At 42.6% G+C, this 18,708-nt stretch overlaps 1 protein-coding gene across 2 annotated transcripts in view; it reads left to right on the top strand.

The window, feature by feature from the left end:
* The window catches only part of nek7 (NIMA-related kinase 7), a 265,715-nt gene that overhangs the window by 127,735 nt on the left and 119,272 nt on the right, over positions 1–18,708 (top strand). For both annotated transcript variants that reach the window (XM_038794849.1, XM_038794850.1), the window contains exon 4: positions 16,476–16,616. In XM_038794849.1, coding sequence (XP_038650777.1) covers positions 16,476–16,616 — 141 coding nt within the window. The remainder of the gene's footprint in view (positions 1–16,475; positions 16,617–18,708) is intronic.

The following is an 18,708-nucleotide window of genomic DNA, read 5'->3' as shown; positions in this document are numbered from 1 at the left end:
ACCCACTGGGAATCAACCCCTCTTACTCAGCTACGCACCTTCTCCACATTCGCTGCCCAGTAGTAATACATCCTGTTCGGAAGACCCAAATCCACTGCCTACTTTCCCCTCTGTAGTAGCACCTATCTAAGTCTGGTCACCTTTCCTCCCTATATGAACGACGTAATCCTTCCCTCAATCTCCCTGGAAAAAGCCTTTGGCAGGAAAATCGGCAAGCATTGAAAAATAAACAGAAATCGTTCATTTTAACCGCCTGTACCCGACCTGCCAGTGACAGAGTAAGACCATCCCACTGTGCCAGGTTCGCTTTCACTCACCCCACCAAACTAGAAATGTTGTACCTGCTCTATCCCCTCTGCACTATTCCTTAAAGCGATGAACAGCGGCTCAATCGCGAGTGCAAACAACAGGGGGGACATCGCTGCCTCGTCCCACGGTGGAGAGAAAAGTATCTCGAGCTGATGTTGTTTGTGCGGACACTCGCCCTCGGCTCCTTATATAGTACCTTTACCCAATTGACAAATCTTGGTCCAATCCCAAACCGCTCCACAACTGCCATCAAGTACCCCCATTCCCGTACCAGCCTCCCTGGACAGGCGCCGGAATGTGGCGACTAGGGACTTTTCACAGTAACTTCATTGAAGCCTACTCGTGACAATAAGCGATTTTCATTTCATTTCATTTCATTTTACCTGGCTGCACGCCTTCTCAGCGTCCAATACCACAACCACCACTGTTTCCTTCCCCTCTGCTGTTGCCGTAACGACGTTCAATACCCTTCTAATGTTTGAAAAGAGCTGCCCCCCTCTGATGAACCCCTTCTGATCTTCACCTATCACCTTCGGGAGGCACTCCTCCAGCCTACCCGCTAGTACTTTTGCCAATATTTTTGCGTCCGCATTCAGAAGTACTATTGAACCAAATCTTTTTTTAAAATTTTTTATAAATTTAGAGTACCCAATTATTTTTTCCAATTAAGGGGCAATTTAGAGTGGCCAATCTACCTATCCTGCACATCTTTGGGTTGTGGGGGTGAAACCCACGCAGACACGGGGAGAATGTGCAAACTCCACACGGACAGTGACCCAGGGCCGGGATTCGAACCCAGGTCCTCAGCGCCGTAGGCAGAAATGCTAACCACTGTGCCACCGTGCTGGCCTATTGAACCAAATCTTGATGTAACAAGACACCTAATAGTGTCTGTCATTAGTTAGTCTTGCACTTCCCCTTGAGCTCCTGAACGTGTGAGCTGCTAATGGAACAGTGAGCAAAACAAGCTATCCGAGATCTTGGCGAATTAGCCAATTGCCACCCATTAGTCTAATCCAGGGCTTTTCAAAGTGCAGTTGTGACCCACGGGCGGGTTTCGGGAAGCTGTGGAGTTATCGGTCGTGATGGTCCCGATCGCTACTGCCATTTAAATGAAACAGCTGTGTGCATTTTTCTGGCCATAAAGCGACAGCAGTAACATGTACACCTGATGCCAAGTGCACTGTACGTATGCTTATGTCACAAAATCACAGAGGCAAGCTTCTTACATTTTCCAGCAAGCAAGGAAAGAGGACTGTGAAGATGAATCATTTTGTTGCCAGAAAGTGACGGCCAGAGACACAAACAGGCAGAGAACCTACTGACCAGCTTTTCTCATCTGAATTGGAGAGTCCGTGGCAGGACAGCAGTGCTTGTTTTAGCTCTGAACAGAGTTCCAGGGCCTCTGGTGAAGATACGTCAAAAACGAAAGTTCAATCAGGAACAGAGCGTATAAAGCTGATTTCTTGAGGAATGGTTTTGTAAATTGTGCCAATGTAAATAAGGATGCAAAGTTAATGAGTGTTATATGTAGGGAAGTACTGGCGAATGAGAGTTTCAGATTTTAAAAGAGAAGTGGCAGGTAAAAAATTTCTTTTGAGGTTGAGACCCCAGAGTCCATTATTAACTTACAGCTGATTCAAAATTAAAAGCTGCTGTACCTAACCTGTGACAGCACATTATAAACATGGCAAAAGTCAATGAGGCTGTCAGCATTCTGGAGTAGCACCTCCCAGGAGTATCCAGTGCTGAGTAAAACCAGCATTTCGTTGCTGTTGCCCTTCACTATGACCTTCATGTGCGAGGTTGGATTTTCCGTTCTCACAAAGATGATGACGACACAAAGGAACTGGCTGAACTCTGCACTTGCTATGCGCATTGCCCTCTTATGTGAACCTGATTAGAGTGAGATTGTGAGGCCCAAGCAGGCTTCTCTTTCACAATAAAGGTAAGTGAATGTAGCATGTGGGACCAAGGTAAGTAGGCCGGCATGGGTCGCAAAGGTCGGCCGACTGGGAAAAGTGGGTCCCGGGAGAAAAAGTTGATAAACATTAGTCTATCCTCTAAAATCAGCAAAGCAATGAAAGGGGTTGTCAACTCGTCGAAGTCGTACCTTTCACAAAGGTGGATGGTTGTAATTGTTGGAGGTCAAACATCTTAGTCCCGGGGCATCACTGCAGGAGCCGCTCAACCACCTTCAGCTGCTTCAATAATGACCTTCGCTCCATCATAAGATCAGAAGTGAAGATGTTTGCTGATGTTCACAGAATATTCAGCATCATTTGCAACAACTCAGATATTGAAGCAGTCCATGCCCGTTTGCAGCAAGACCTGGACAACGTTCAGCCTTGGACTGATAAATGGCAAGTAACATTCACGCCGCACTAATACCAAGCAATGATCGTCTCCAGCAAGGGAGAATTCAATCATTTCCCCATGATATGCATTGGCATTGCCATCACTGAATCCCTCACTCTCAACATCTTGGGGATTACTATTGACCAGAAACTGAACTGGGCCAGACTATGAATATTGTGGCTATAAGAGCAGGTCAGAGGTTGGGAATTCTGGGGAGAGTAACTCCTCTCTGGACTCCCCAAAACCTGCCACCTTCTGCAAGAACAAGTCAAGAATGTGACAGGATACTCTACACCTGCTTGGATGAGTGCAACTCCAGAAACACTTGGGAAGCTTGTTGACGCTATCCAGGATAAAGCAGCCTACTTGATTGGCACCCCATTCACTACCTCCAACATCCAGATCCTCCTCCAGTGATGCACAGTAGAGCAGTGTATACCATCTACAAGATGCACTGCGTCTATAAAATAATGAGGGACATAGCTAAGGTAGATAGGCAACATCTTTTCCCAATGCTAGGGGAACCTAAAACTAGAGGGCATACATTTAAGATGAGAGGGGAGAGGTACAAAAGGGTTGAGAGGGGCAATTTTTTCACACAGAGGGCGGTGAGTGTCTCTGAGGGTGGAACAAACTGCCAGATGCAGTAGTAGAGGTGGGTACAATTTTGTCTTTTAAAAAACATTAAGACAGTTATATGGGAAAGCTGGATATAGAAGGATATGGGCCAAATGCAGGCAATTGGGACGAGCTTAGTAAAAACTGGGTGGCATGGACAAGTTGGGCCAAAGGGCCTGTTTTCATGCTGTAAACGCCTATGACTCTAAAAGATTACTTTCATTAAATATAACAAGTCTTAACCTTCTGTGGCAAGTTTAGTTTGTGTCCACAGCGCAAATATAGCAACTTCACAACATTCAATGTATGTCAGTGGTGCAACAGATGTTTTGCTCCGTTAACAGCAGTATAACTTATGGATATTTACATTTATCTCTGCCAAGTCCAAAACCTGCTGTCCCATTTAAGAGTAAGTAATGCCAAGCACATTTAGCCTCACTGTTACTTAGAGAGCAAAATTTGGGTCAGTATATTTTTTACTGCATCAAGAAGAGAGATCATTGATTCAAGAAAATGAGAATTAACTGTTGACTCCTTTCAAAATGCTCTGACACATGACACCTTCCTTCCAACCTTTTCCCAGCTCTTTCAATGGCAATCTAATCTGTAATTGTAGTCCTGCATAATAAAGGCCCCGTAGTCCCATATGACCATAGGCTGCTTTCCCCTTTGATGAACAGAGCTGACTGGTGGTGATTTAACCCGAGAATCACCACACCTCGTGCGAGGGACAGGGTTGAGAAGTGAGGCCTTCATGAATAACTCACCTGGTAAGAGAATTGAATCAGCGCTGATGGCCACACTCTGTATCATGAGGAAGAGTGTTTTTGTATTGTGACAATAAAAAGGGGGTTAAGATGGAGGGGAAAGGTCACAGTCGTAAGCTGTTAAACTCAGTGTTGCGTCGTGAGGGTGATGACATGCCTAATGGATGTAAGGCGCTGCTCCTCCAGCTTGCGCTGACTTTACTTGAGCATTTCAACAGGCCAAGGATGGGGATGTGGGCATGAGAACGAGGTGCTGAGTTAAATGGCAAACAACAGGAAGGTTGAGGTCATGCTTGCTGACTGAGCGCACAGTCGTTCCTGTAAAGAAATTGTAAGGAAAAGATTGTTCTTGAATCTCTCTCTTCTTTCTCTTCCCGTTTCCCTCCCCTCTGCCCTTTCCCCCTTCGGCCCGCCCCCTCTGCCCCTAGGGCCTGCCCCTTCGGCCCACCCCCTCTGCCCCTTCGGCCTGCCCCTTCGGCTATAAAACCTCTTGGATGAACTGAGCTTGTGAATTATGCTGTTTCAGTGCAAGGTCTATCTCGTCAGTGCGACCAAAACCATGAAATTTAAATGCTTCTGGAATAAAATACAGTTTTGCGCAACTTGCGGATTTGATGGGTCCTGCCCTGGTTGGTGTACCCGCCTGTTACAGCTTATGTTATGGTGTACCTATGTCAGTTGTGAGATTGTGTGAAGGATTTTGTTAAGTCATAAAACATGTGGCATTAAGTATCCAGTTTAACTACAGCACATGAAGTACTTTTGATTGGTTTTCATATCACTTATGAATTAAGAGGTTTCTGTGTTAGAATAATAATTGTTTGTTCGTTTCTTTCGTCCTGTATTGTGGAATATTTTTGATTTAAAAAAATAAATAAACAATTTGTCTCCACAACTTGTAGTGAGCAAAATTATTATTCTGGAACAGTGATGTCATACTAAACTAGAGGCAATAGTGATTTGCATAATTTGAAATATCACATTTTAAAATCTCTTATAATTTGCAGGATTTTTTCCCCATAATTTATTAATTGAAAGAAAAAACTTTGTGAACCGACGAAAGAAAGATTTCCACACAAGTAGCTTTCAAATGGTATTTATGACATGATATTTTTGACTAATGTGAAGAATGCTTTAGTTCTCTTCCTTGACTTGCTGCAACTATTACAGGATGTTGCTTCGTTTGTGTTTTCAGCTACAACCAAGTCAACAGTTTGCCAATTTGCAGGTGTCAAATGCTTCCTGCCACTTTTAAAATGTTTGGATAGAACTTATTTTGCCAAGCCTCTCAAAATCTGTTTAGCACATTTTTTCCACTTAACAGTAATTTGCACTTTATACTGTCCAGTATTTCAGCACACCTACAGAACACCTTTTACTTAATTTGGGCTGTTATTTTATTAAATGTGTTATGTGGGGGGAAAACATTTTAACAGGAATTTACAGTTATTTAAGGCTAACATGAATAATGAATTATGTACAGAAATCATAGTATATTGGTAGAAACTAGTTATTGAAAGGAAAAATGAAACCGTAGACTGCCTTCCATGGTAAAGAAAATGAGAAATTAGGCTGATGCAGAGAGAGAATAAAAATCAAACAAATTCTGGGGTGAATTTGTAGTACAGACAATAGGGCTGGTTCATGCATGCCCAATAACTTCAAATGCTGGGACATTGGCCACTCTTGTGGCTTCCAATAGCATGCGAGTACCTGGGATCCAATTTGTACTCTTATGTGCTAATTGCAGTGTGCCATTTTGGGTACCACTGAGCCCATGCTGCTCGTCCCGCTGGGATCTGTCAGTGTGTGAACCTCAGCTGTTTGCCCTTTCCTTGGCTAGATTTTAACACTAATTTACTCTGGGTTGCTCCTAGCTCAGGAATGCAACCCTTTATTAGGAGTGCTCATATACTCCTGCAACCCCTAGGTCCCCCATCCTCTTAAAAGCCCTGTACCAATGACTGCGCTCACAACCCTCCATCACTGGCTCTGCTCGTAAGGCAAGAAGTATAAATAACTGGAAAAATGTAAAAACTTGGGGTCTGCCTTCAGCTTAAGAACAAGTGGGGTGCTTTCAGCTCAGGATGTCAAAGGGGGCGTGACTTGGCTGGAGTTGCACTGCATCACTGGGCCTCCCTTTTACGTTACCATCGGACCCATGCTGCAACTGGAAGCCAAAAGTCCCTGATGCAGCCAATCGGCAGGTAACTTCTTTCTAACATGAGTCACAGCTTCACTTATGGACAGGAAGATCCAGACTGTTAACATTTGTTCAATTGACAAGGATGCAATGCCAGCAATTCATTTTGCAGGTGTACTGAGTTGCCCACTTTTACAAACAAATGGAAAATCTAAAGTGCGAGAATCATTTAAAAAAAAATTCCGTACACCATGGACACTATTCTCCAGCTGCGTTGCGCTCAAGCGGAAGCACAACGCGGCTGGTGAATCGGAGGAGAGGCCTGCAGCGAGCCTCCCAACAGACTCCCCGTCTTGTGGGATTCCCCGAAGTCCCGCGAAACATCGGATTTGGAACTCCGCCCCAAATTGGCAGGACCGAATGACGATTCACTGGCCTCCCTAAGGAGGCTGCAGCTGGGCACCCATCAGTGCTGGTCCACACAAACCTGGACCTGATGGAATGGCACTTGGAGGAGTCTCCTGAGCCATCGGAGACCCCTGGGTGGTCATGGTAAGTGCAGGGTAGCTCCCTGGTTCTCACCCTGGACTTTGGTACTGCCACCCTGGCACTGCCGAGGAGCCTGGATGACACTTCCAAACCAGCAGGAGCACTGCCTTGGTGCCAGGGTGGCACTGCCAAGGGTGAAGGAGGCCAGGCCCATTAAATAAGGAAATGAGGGTGGTGCGGGGTTGAAGGATGGGAGAGTGCAGGGCAGATGCGTAGGGACCTCCTGGGAGGTTGGAGGGGTGATGGGTGGGGTCCTAGAAGGGAGGGGGTGCTGTAAGATGGCTTGGGGGGGCATGAAGAGGAGGGACCCCCAGGGACCCCACAGTGGGATGTCCTCACTTGGGGTGTGTGGGGTAGTGTCCATGTGTGTGGAAGGTGACATTGTCCATGGTGGAGGGTGTGGGGGACCCACAAACTCACTTAGAGATCAGGGCACCCTTTCAAAATGGCAGACCGATCTCGGAGTTCAGCTCCCCAGTGCCAAAAAACGTTCTAAGTGTGAGCTGAACCAGTAAGAAACTCTCCAGGTCCCAAAAAATGACAAGTGTCGTTGAATAGTGGTGGGGAACATGCCGACAGAGCAGGCGGGAAACCCCCTTTAAAAACCTGCCACAAATTAACTTCGGGAGAATCATGCCCGTAATGCTGGATAGGTTCCTTTTTCTTTTAATTGATTCACCTTTAAATGGATGGGAATATTAAGAGATCAATTTGAAATATTTAGATAACCATTGGTAACAAAGCAAATTTAAAAACCTTGCACTCTTTTACCCCTCATCCTTTCGTACCATAATCATGTGACACTTTGTACTGACTGCTTTTGATGCTAACTAACTGACTTTTTGCTTCGTAAACTTGCATTGATTAAATGTCACAAAAATGTTCATTATGTTTGTTTAATTTTACACTGCATGTGTATTTACTGTGAATTTAGCTCGGGGGATTTGAGGCTAGCACGTAGTAAAGGTAGCTTGCTAAATAATCTTTCCTTCAGTTACCTATGTTCTGTCAATCCTACCTTTTAATTACCTTCGCTGAAGGGGAGGGGCTATTTTTAGTCATTAACATAACAACAGCAACAACATAGAACAGACAGTGGAGAAGGAGGCCATTCGGCCCATCGAGTCTGCACCTACCCTCTTGAACCCTCGCTCCCACCCTATCCCAATAACCTCTGCTAACCTTTTTGGTCACTCCGGGCAATTTATCATGGCCAATCCACCTAACCTGCACGTCTTTGGACTGTGGGAGGAAACCGGAGCACCCGGAGGAAACCCACGCAGACACGGGGAGAACATGCAGACTCTGCATAGACAGTGACCCAGCAGGGAATTGAATGTGGGACCCTGGTGCTGTGAAGCCACAGTGCTAATCACTTGTGTGACTGTGCTGAAATAAAAGTAGTGACTGCTGACCTGTGTCATGTCCATAGATTCCTTGTATCACATTGCTCCAGATAGGGGACCAGCATCTGCAATTCGCATAAATATACATTTCTAGACCATAAATTCATCTCAACATGTCATTTAACTTTTTCAGAAATCTTCACTGAATTATGGCATTTCTTATCCATTGTATTCATAGTATGGTGACACAGGGATCGCCTGGTGACAATGGCTGCCCTTTATGGCAACACTGCTGCCTTCTCTCATCATTGTCTTCCCTCACCAATACCATAGTATTTTAATTTTAGAATTAGATACCTTTGCTACGCTATACTTTGCTTTCAATTGACAATTCAAAATTGAATTACCATATTAATGGATATTTGGCATTGCTGTGCAAAACGAGGCTGTCAAGCTTCATCAGAAATTTAGAGCAGTCATGTGGTCTTGCTACTGAATGACAACTCTAAATGTGGGTGCATAGCAGTCTTCTATTCTGTAAAGTCCTCACCGAATAAAGGAATTTTTATCTACAAATCTGTACTTTCAGTGAATTGATTGCTTTATAGCAAATCAAGCACAATTGGTTTGAGCCAGTGTAACTTCATTTTACTCCATGCATTTGGTTTTATACGAGAAATCCTTGCTTTCTCTTAACTTATGACTCTGGCTTCTTCTTTGTGCCATGTTGATGGCACGATGATAATTTGGAAATCGGCATGAAATTTCATCCCAGAAAAATCTAATAATGCATCGGAATGTGAGGAATCTTTGGTTCTGTATGCTGTCCGCACTGTAATGTATTTTTGACTTGTCCAATGAATTATGTTCGAAAAAACAACACATTCATACTACTTGTTAGAATTGCCAGCTTTATATGGCTCAACAGATGTAAAAATGAGACAGTCACAATCTGTTTAATGCAGAAGACTATGGAAAATTGTGATCTGTATGTGGGGAAGATACTTGTATTTCTGAGAGGATTTCCAACTGGTCATAGTCTGGATGTGATAGGGGCTAGTTTAGCTCACTTGGTGAGGCAGTGGGTTTGTGATGCAGAACAAGGCCAGCAGTTTAATTCCCAATCCTGGTTGAGGTCATTCATCAATGAGGCCTTCTTAACCTTGTCCCTCGCCTGAGGTGTGGTGATCCTCTGGTCAAATCACCACCAGTCAGCTCTCTCCCTCAAAAGGGGAAAAAAGCAGCCTTTGGTCATCTGGGACTATGGCAACTTTACCTTTTAATTAAACCTTTACAAAGTTGTAACAAATTCCAGGCGGTCTGATGGTTTCTTGAACTGAGTGTAGAGCTTGCCAGTTTAGAATTCCATCACCCGATGATTGTGTTACAGCCTTCAACAGTGGCCAATCATATTTTAGTGTTTACTGTTGACATTTTTGTGGGGTCATAAAGAGTTTCCTAGCTGTTTATTCAGTGTGCTGAGGCTTTCACAACTTCCTTTATTTGCCCAAAATAATAGAAAGGAGAAATGGTGTACAATACTCAGATGAGTTATTTTGACAGTTGGGTCAAGAACATGAAGATTGGGATTTTAATGGGCAATGCACTACTAGTTACAGGGAAATGATGCATGTAGTATGTATTGCTATAATTACAGGTTATGTCAGTTGAAGAAGCAATATGCTGTAGATAATGTATTTTGCAAAATTTGGAATTTTGTTGTCAGTTTTGATATTCTGCATTTTGGAAAGTGTGACCTCCGATACTTCTGCTTTTGTCTCCTACTTGGTACGTAATTTATTTTTTGCTTATTACATCTGATGAGAAGATACACTTTTGGCTTACCTGGTTGAGATGAACAGAGTTGAAATCGCAATATCCTGTTTACAAAATTATCAGCTGAAATTGCAGCTCACTTAGATTATTGCTATTAGTGTAACCCGCCACCTAATCCTGTTGATGCATCAACTAAAGAAGTTAAACATAATTAACCAAGAAGTTACTGTAATACTATAAGGTAGAAGGTAACAAATTCATTGTGACTACATTTATTTAGTGAAGAATACTGGCTTTTTGCTTTTGAAAACGGAGTACACCCAATCTATTTTATTATTTTATGCTCTTTATATTATGAACTAAAATTTCAACAGCAATGAGTGAATTCAGAAAATCGCATTTTTAAAAATGTTTGCTTTTCCAGTTTAATCAGCTTTTAAAGCCTGTAAATTACTTTAAAACTATTTTCTGCTATAATACGTTATATTATTATGGCTGTAAATATGATACTTTTAAACAGATTTTAAAAGATACATAATTTTGCCTCCAAATGTGAATTTCTCAATGAAGCTCAAATTATGTTCTGTTAAATATGAGTAGCAGAGCTTCATTTGTCAAGGAACAAGAATTGGTTGTGAGTCACATTTCATTCATATGACTGAAAGCACTTTTAGGATAAAATTAAGTTTGTGGAATAAAAAGCTGTATTGTGAATAAAAGTGACCCAGTGGTGGTTAGCAATGTACAGTTATGTTGTTCCTCACATCAGCTCTCCATGTCTAAATTGTATGACAGGACAAGGCAGCAGATGAGACAAGCTGTCGCTCAGCTACTCTAGCCTTTTGAAGAGAGGCCATGGGAGGAAAAGGTGCTGCAAATAGGCTGTGAAGTTTACATACACTGCCCACTGTTAAACAGATTACCTCTAATGAAGTGTCTAATGCTCAGCCTGCATCAGCCTAATCCTAGGTGGCAGTTTGTCCCTCAGCTGCCAAGAAACACCACCCTCTGGCCTTATATCACCAATGTCTTCACAGTGCACTGGGAGGTGCCTGGCTTTAATAAACCAAGACAGTGTGTGATCTGACATGCAAATGTAGGTCATTGCATATGTAAATGTGTGATTACAGACTTGCATGCCAGAACACATTAGTGAGACTTTGCTCTCAGCATGTGGTTGTCATAGTTCCTCAAAAGCTGATGCTAACATTTGTCAAGTTATCACATACGCCAAAAAGATAAAAATAGTGCTGTGAATGTGGTCTACTTAATGAATCTGTAATTCACAAATACTAAAGTATTTTAAAATATCTACGTTCCTGTTTTAAACACTTTCAATTTCTGTCAGCATTGAATTTGCTCACCTATCAAATACGTAATTTTAATTTATGGGCAGCGTTTGCAGCTCATACACATTTAAGATGTTGATTTATTTTCCTCTATTCATTTGTATCTGATCTCTTCACTTTGTCTCCCCCCCCCCCCCCCCCCTGATATGCTGATAACAGCATTCAGAGGTATCAATCATTTACAAACCTAAATTGTCAGTACCAAAAATGATATGCTTATATATTGCTTTCAATTTTCTATCTTGGCACAAATTCTGTTTTTAATTCAAGTATTTACCATTTTGAAATTAGTGGTATATTTTTCTTATTAAAAGGTACAAAGAGACAGGAGATCACCTTTCATGTTCATGACATTATTGTCTCAACATATATTCTCACAATCTTGGTGGGGTGAGGTCTGTGGCTGGGCTCAAGTTGGCCTTTTTTTTTTTTGCAATCTTGTCTTTTAAACGTACAGTATTTTTCTTCTCAACAGTCCGAAGGGATATGATGGTGGGAAGTATGAGGGGAAACTGCATTTTCTAGCCATGCACAAATTTCCAATCGCTGATGAACTTAAGGACCTGGAACCTTCCAGAAATGCATCAATTTTTCTAAAGAGGCTTTGGTTCTTGGGGAGAGATTACTTTGTTGGGTTTCCCGTGCATTGTGCCACTGAGGGATGGAATTGGTCTTTACTTCCACCATGTGCCAAATCGTGAGTTGGAAACAGATTGCCATCTGCAGACTTGGACCAAGTTGGTGCTCAAGCCTTTGTAGAGTATGAAGTTGGAGACAGATTTGCTTTAAATATAAAAAAAATGCAAAAGCATAAAGGCCTGATGATGCTCTCCACAGACAGAAAGCTGCCACAAAGATCAGGAGAGCTCTGTGGCCTGAATTTCACCCCTTCCGACATTAATTTAATTTTGATACTAACTCTGACATCCAACAGCAATGATGTTTGCAAGCAGGCTAACCAGCCAATTGCATTGAAGAATTCTCACGGATTAAAACCAGTAAATAACAAGCCAATTTTATCATTGACTTTTTATATTTTTGCTAAAAGCAAAGTAACAGGGACATATACATGGGATTAAGGTCTAAGCTGAAATATCATTTTTAAAAGTTTATTATTTGCAAAGTCTCTGCAACGTTCTGGAGGAATTTGACATTCTATAAATTCCATAAATTTAATTTTTCAGGGTCAAAGAAGTTCAGTAATTTTGACTTGGCAACATGCCAAAAACCCACCACCTCATTGAAGGAGGCATAACTTTTTCAAGAGGTTTTACATCAAGAATAATATGGTTATAAATGGAAATCATGTCACTTGAGTAATTTCTAGGTGATTTGCATCTCTTTAGAGCTTCAGCAGGACAGTCTCTGGAGGAGCAAGGAATCACTGACTACAAATTCTTGTTTTCCATGTTTAACACACAAGTACAGATGTCAGAATTTCCATCAGTTTTACAGAGTAATGAGGGCTGCTGCTGAAGGTTTTGGTATTATTTGGTGTTGAATAGAAAAATTATAAAGAAAATATTCAAAGGGTGAACTTTCTACAGTTTGGTGTGTTTGTTTATTGAATTAGACTTTTTGCTATGTTTGTAGCGAATAAAGCCAAGTTCATGGCATGATTTTTATAAATTCTGGATAAAGCAGTTGTGTGAAATGCAAGAATACTGCATCTGTCAAAGAACATTAATCTTTACTGAATTTCCTTTGTGGCATATGTTGGCTGTCATGTGGCATTTCCAAAAATCATTCTGTAAATTGTTGTTGCAGAATGTTGATTTTGGCAATCGCATAGTACTCCTTTTGTAGTAAAGGTTCTTGTTATGTTAAGTTAATGGAGAACAATCTCCAAACACATTTATTTTTTGTTGGTGCATCAATGAAGGTGCCTCAAACAACTAAAGCAAAATTGAGTAGCTGAGTAAAGAGTAAGTGCTGGAAATCAGGGGAGCAAAGTGCTGGGAATACAGAGTGATTCTATCAGCATCCAATGTGACAGTAACAAGAACAACAGCTTGAATTTATATAGCACCCTTGGTGTAATGTAACGACCCAAGGCATTTCACGGGAGTACTCTAAACTGACAGCGAGCCACGTAAGGTGATATTAGGTCAGAAAAAAGCCCTGGTAAAGATGTGGGCTTTAATGAGTTTGTTAAAGGAGGTAAGCCAGGTAAAGAGACGGCGAGGTGCAGAAATGGGAGCTGAGGCCCCAAAAGGTTTGACCACCAATGGTGGAGCGGTTAGAATTGGAAACTCACACGAGTACAGAATCACGGACATCTCGGAAAGTTATGGAACTGAAAGAGATTAGAGTCGGGGAGGGATGAGACCAAGTAAGAAAAGACAGGTTAAATTTTGGTATAGACCCTTTGTCAAAGCCCCATTTCCAAGAAATGTTAACCATAAACTATCGCTCTTTTTCAGATGATCTATATATTTGCGTTTTTAGCATGAGGAGTTAACAACGGTTTGAATATAGTAGTTGAATGTTTATTTCAAAATCTACCTATCGAATCCTTGTGTAGGTTCAGTGAGTGAAAGAGTTGAAGAATTCAAGGGCAGGAGTGGGAGAGAGGATGAGAAGGCAGAGATCCAATATCCAAAATCGGCTGAGAAATGATGACTGGATCCAAGACCTGCTAGGGAAGAGAAACAGTATGAGATTGGCATTGAGTAAGGCAGGAAGCAAAGCAGACAGATTTGGGGTAGGATGAAATTGTCAAGTATATTGTGGTTTTGAAGTTCTCTGTAGATGAGTAACTGTATCCTGTTGAAACTCTGTTTAGTCGGATGGCAGGTGGGTGTTGCAGAGAAAGAAAAATTTCATGTCTAGAATAACTTTAAATTTAATACAAAACTGACTATCAGCAAGGTGTACACCAAATAGTAGCAGCAAATAGACACCACACATAATAGTTTAATAAATTAATTTCATGTCTATCAATATTGACTATTGATAGTCACTATGTGTTAATAGTGTATAGTTATACACTATAGTTAATAGTGACTAAAGGAGAGGTTATTGGGTTACGGGATTAGGGTGGAAGAGAGGGCTTAAGTGGGTCGGTGCAGACTCGATGGGCTGAATGTCCTCCTTCTGCACTGTATGTTCTATAATGAGGTCTCAACGCCATTTTCCCGGCTGCTGTTTCTTCCCCTTTAGGCTGTGCTTTGTAGGGCGTTAAATCCACCAGCCCTGGGTGGGAAGATCGGCTTATGTAAAGTGTCTGGGAAATGTTGTAGAACATAGAACAGTACAGCACAGAACAGGCCCTTCGGCCCTCGATGTTGTGCCGAGCCATGATCACCCTACTCAAACCCACGTATCCACTCTATACCCGTAACCCAACAACCCCCCCTTAACCTTACTTTTTAGGACACTACGGGCAATTTAGCATGGCCAATCCACCTAACCCGCACATCTTTGGACTGTGGGAGGAAACCGGAGCACCCGGAGGAAACCCACGCACACACGGGGAGGACGTGCAGACTCCACACAGACAGTGACCCAGCCGGGAATCGAACCTGGGACCCTGGAGCTGTGAAGCATTTATGCTAACCACCATGCTACCGTGCTCCCCAATGTTTGTGATTCAAAATGTACTGAATTAAAGGGTGATGAAGGCTGTTTAAATCATGTTGTTCAAAAAAGGGGATGGCTTAGCTCACTGGGCTAAATCGCTGGCTTTTAAAGCAGACCAAGCAGGCCAGCAGCACGGTTCGATTCCTGTACCAGCCTCCCTGGACAGGCGCCGGAATGTAGCGACTAGGGGCTTTTCACAGTAACTTAATTGAAGCCTACTCGTGCCAATAAGCGATTTTCATTTTTCATTTCAAAAGGAAATTTGTTAAGTACTTGAAAAGAAAGAAATTGCAGGGATGTGGGGAATTGATGGGAGTGTAGGACCTAGTTAGATTGCTCGACAACAAGCCAGAATGGATCACTTCTGTGATGAATCCATTCTATTAATCCAGCAACCTGTTTTTCAAACAGTATTGGTGACTGTCTTTACCTTTAGGGTTCCTCTAGCTGTGTGAGACCTATGGATAGGGACTCTAAGCAACACACAAATGTAATATAAATTGGTGGTTGAGTAATCATGCATGAACAATCCCACTCTTGCCTGTAAACACAGTTCAAATGTTTGCACCTGATGTTGGATACCACCAGTAGACCTGAACTAAATTGTTGGAAGCTATTTGAGCCTTTTCGACTAGTAATTTTACCGGTATCTCGTATGAAGTGCGCATTTCACAAGTAGCTCAAAAAATGCAGGACAATTGAGGTAATTTTTTTTTAAAATGCTGTTTTATAAAGATGTTCAAAAATGTTAGTTGGCTCAACACGAGTACTTTCATACACTTCACGACAGAGCAATGAGACTCTTAGTTACAATTGTGATTCCTTAAAGTGACTTATTGTAAGTATATTTTGAGGAAGAGGTGACCAGTAAAGACCCGAGCCATCCTTCTCTTTACCTTATGCCCATTCAAATGGAAAGAAAAATTAGAAAATGCCTCAAATAAAAGGCATCATGATGGCCCAGTGGTTAGCACTGCTGCCTTACAGCTCCAGGGACACCGGGTGACTGTGTGGAGTTTGCACGTCTCCCTGTCTCTGCGTGGGCTTTTTTTTGTCCCACAGTCCAAAGATATGCAAGCTAGGTGGATTGGCCATTCTAAATTGCCCCTTCGTGTCCAATGGTGAGGTGGGATTAAGGGGATAGGACAGGGTGTGGGCCTGGGTAGGGTGGTCTTTCAGAGGGCTGGTGCAGACTCAGCATGCTTCCTAGTTGGTGCAGACTCTGCACTGTAGGGATTCTATGAAAGCATGTAACATCCTGCAGGGTTGTGCGCTAATTTCAGGGAAGTCTGCATGCTATCATGGGTGAGGAAGATGTATATGACATACGGTGTTTAAAATATCAGAAGAAAGAAAGATTGAAGAACGTCGATACTGTTGTTTTTCATTCGATTGACAAGTTGGGTCTGCACAATATTTATTTTGCATTATTTCTAATTTTCAAAATTCTAGCAGCTAATAATTCTTATTTCCGCCAGATTTTCAAAAAACCTGGATTGCAATGGTTTTTGTGCGAGAATATGTTTGACAGAATTCAATTAAGAATCGACATCCAAAATCATTGTGTCTAGAAAACAAAAATGGATAGAATTGGATAGCCTTTTCTTACTTTCATATTAATGTGTTCTCTTGTGTTCTTGGTACTCTATTTGATTTTATGCATGCTTCAAATTTATAGAAGCCCCTGCGTCCTGATTTGGGTCTTGGTACACTGGGAAATTTCCAAATAGAGAAGAAGATTGGCCGTGGGCAATTTAGCGAAGTGTATCGAGCAGCATGCCTCCTTGATGGAATGCCTGTCGCTTTGAAAAAAGTGCAGGTAAGTACATTTAAATGAAATTTAATAGTATTGTCCCACAAATACAGTTGAAAGCCGCAGATCCAGAGGTCAAAAGTAAGAAACACAAGTATTTCTACATGGAAATTGGGTATGGAACTTTAGAAATGTGATGGTTATTTAGATTTATTTTATAGCTATGTCATGCTGTGGTGTGATGTTCACTGGCTACAACAGGAATTCATTTAATTATTTTCAGTTTTGAGCTGTGGCCTTTGTTGACAACGCCAGCATTTACTGCAGATCCCTTATTGTCCTCGAGGAGGTGTTAAGGTGCTGCTTTCCTAAACCACTGAAGCACATCTGATGAAGGTTTCTCCACAATGCTGTTAGGTACAGAATTCCATAATTTTGGTTCCGAGATGACAAAAGAGCCACATTATATGTACAAGTCAGAATGGTGTTTGACCTGGAGGGAAATATGGAGGTGAGGGTTTCCATGCACCCGTTGCCCTTGTTTTTTTAGGGCATAGCGATACTGCTGAAGGAGTTTTAGTCACTTGTGGCAGTGCATTTTATAAGTAATATGTATAACAGTGACATTATGCTGATGATAGAGGGAGTGGCTGTTTAGGCTATTGGTTGAAATGCAATCAAGTTGGCTGTTATGTTAAGATTCTCAAGCATTGTGGTTGCTGAACCCAAGCAACTAGAGAGTATGCCATAAACACAGCTGATGTGCCTTTCCAGATGGTCGAGTGGCTTGAGAAATCAATTGATGAGCTACTTGCTGCAAATTACAGAGGAAATTAAGGTAATTAATATCATCAGAGGAAAAGTATTGGAGAAACTAAAGAGACAAATTCCTGGGACCTGATGACCTACATCCTAGGGTTCTAAAAGGGGTTGCTCAAGAGATAGTGTATGCACTAGCTGTGATTTTCCAAAATTCCTTAGATTCAGGACCGATCCCATCAGATTATAAATTGGCAAATGTAACACTGCATTTTGAGAAAGGAGGGAGAGAGAAAATAGGCCAATTAGTCTAGCATCAGTTATTGGGAAATGGTTAAAGAGACAGAAATTAACCTATCTAAGTTTGCTAATGATACAAAACAAGATGGAGGGGGGGGGGAGGAGGAGGAGACAGAGGACAGAGAGGCACTGCAAAGAGATACAGGCAGGTTAAGTGAGTAGACAACTAGATGGCAGATGGGGTGCAACGTGGGGAAGTGATAATTTTGGTCATATGACTAGAAAATATGATTTTTCTTTGAAGACGTGGGGCTGGATTCTCCGCAGCCTGGCCGAAATCGCGGCCGGCGCCGGGGCGGAGAATACAGTTTGACTCCGTAATCTGTTCGGCGATTCTCTGGGCACTGAAAATCAGCGGCACCGTGGAGTACGCCGGGGGGCCATTGCCAGAGGCCCGCTCAGCAATCCTCCGCTCCTGCCTGGCCGAGTTTCTGACGCCGTGGAACTAACCTAGCCAGTCGGGATGCTCACGTAGCAGCTGCAGACTTGGTCCGCGGCGTCCTGGTCGGGGCGGGCGGATCGGAGACGCGGGGAGGCCATATAAGCTACCAGGGCACTAATGTGTGGGGGTTGAGGCTCGGGCGCGCAGCCGATTGGGGGGTCTCTTTATTCAGTCTGACTCCGTGGACCGAGTCCGCTACGGAGCACAGCGCATGGAGGCCGCCGGCGTCCGCATGCACGGTCTCTGACCCGAATGTGCGGTGGCCAGTATAGGCCGCAAAAGCTGCGAGATTCACTCTGGGATCCTGCTAGCCCCCTGCATGGCTATGAATTTGTTTAACTTTTTTGCAGGAATTTCAGGAGTGAAAAAACTCCACTGTTTTGACGCTGGTGTGGGACACAGTCTCAATAACGGAGAATCTAGCCCGTGAAATTTAAAATGTTTTTCATGGAGGCTTGGATGCGTTCGTACAAAGAAAACAGAAAATTAACATCTAAGTTCAGCAAGCAATTAGGAAAGCAAATGACATGTTGATCTTTGAAAAGGGTTTGGAGTACAAGAAGAAAGATATCTTGCTGCAACTGCCCAGCGGTTTTTGTGGAACCATGTCTGCAATACCACATGCAGGTTTGGTCTCCACATTTGAGGAAGGATAGA

This window comes from Scyliorhinus canicula, chromosome 4 (assembly GCF_902713615.1).
Source record: "Scyliorhinus canicula chromosome 4, sScyCan1.1, whole genome shotgun sequence".
Classification (NCBI taxonomy): domain Eukaryota; kingdom Metazoa; phylum Chordata; class Chondrichthyes; order Carcharhiniformes; family Scyliorhinidae; genus Scyliorhinus; species Scyliorhinus canicula.
The sequence above is the reverse complement of the archived record's forward strand: the minus strand, read 5'-3'. Positions and strand labels throughout refer to the sequence as shown.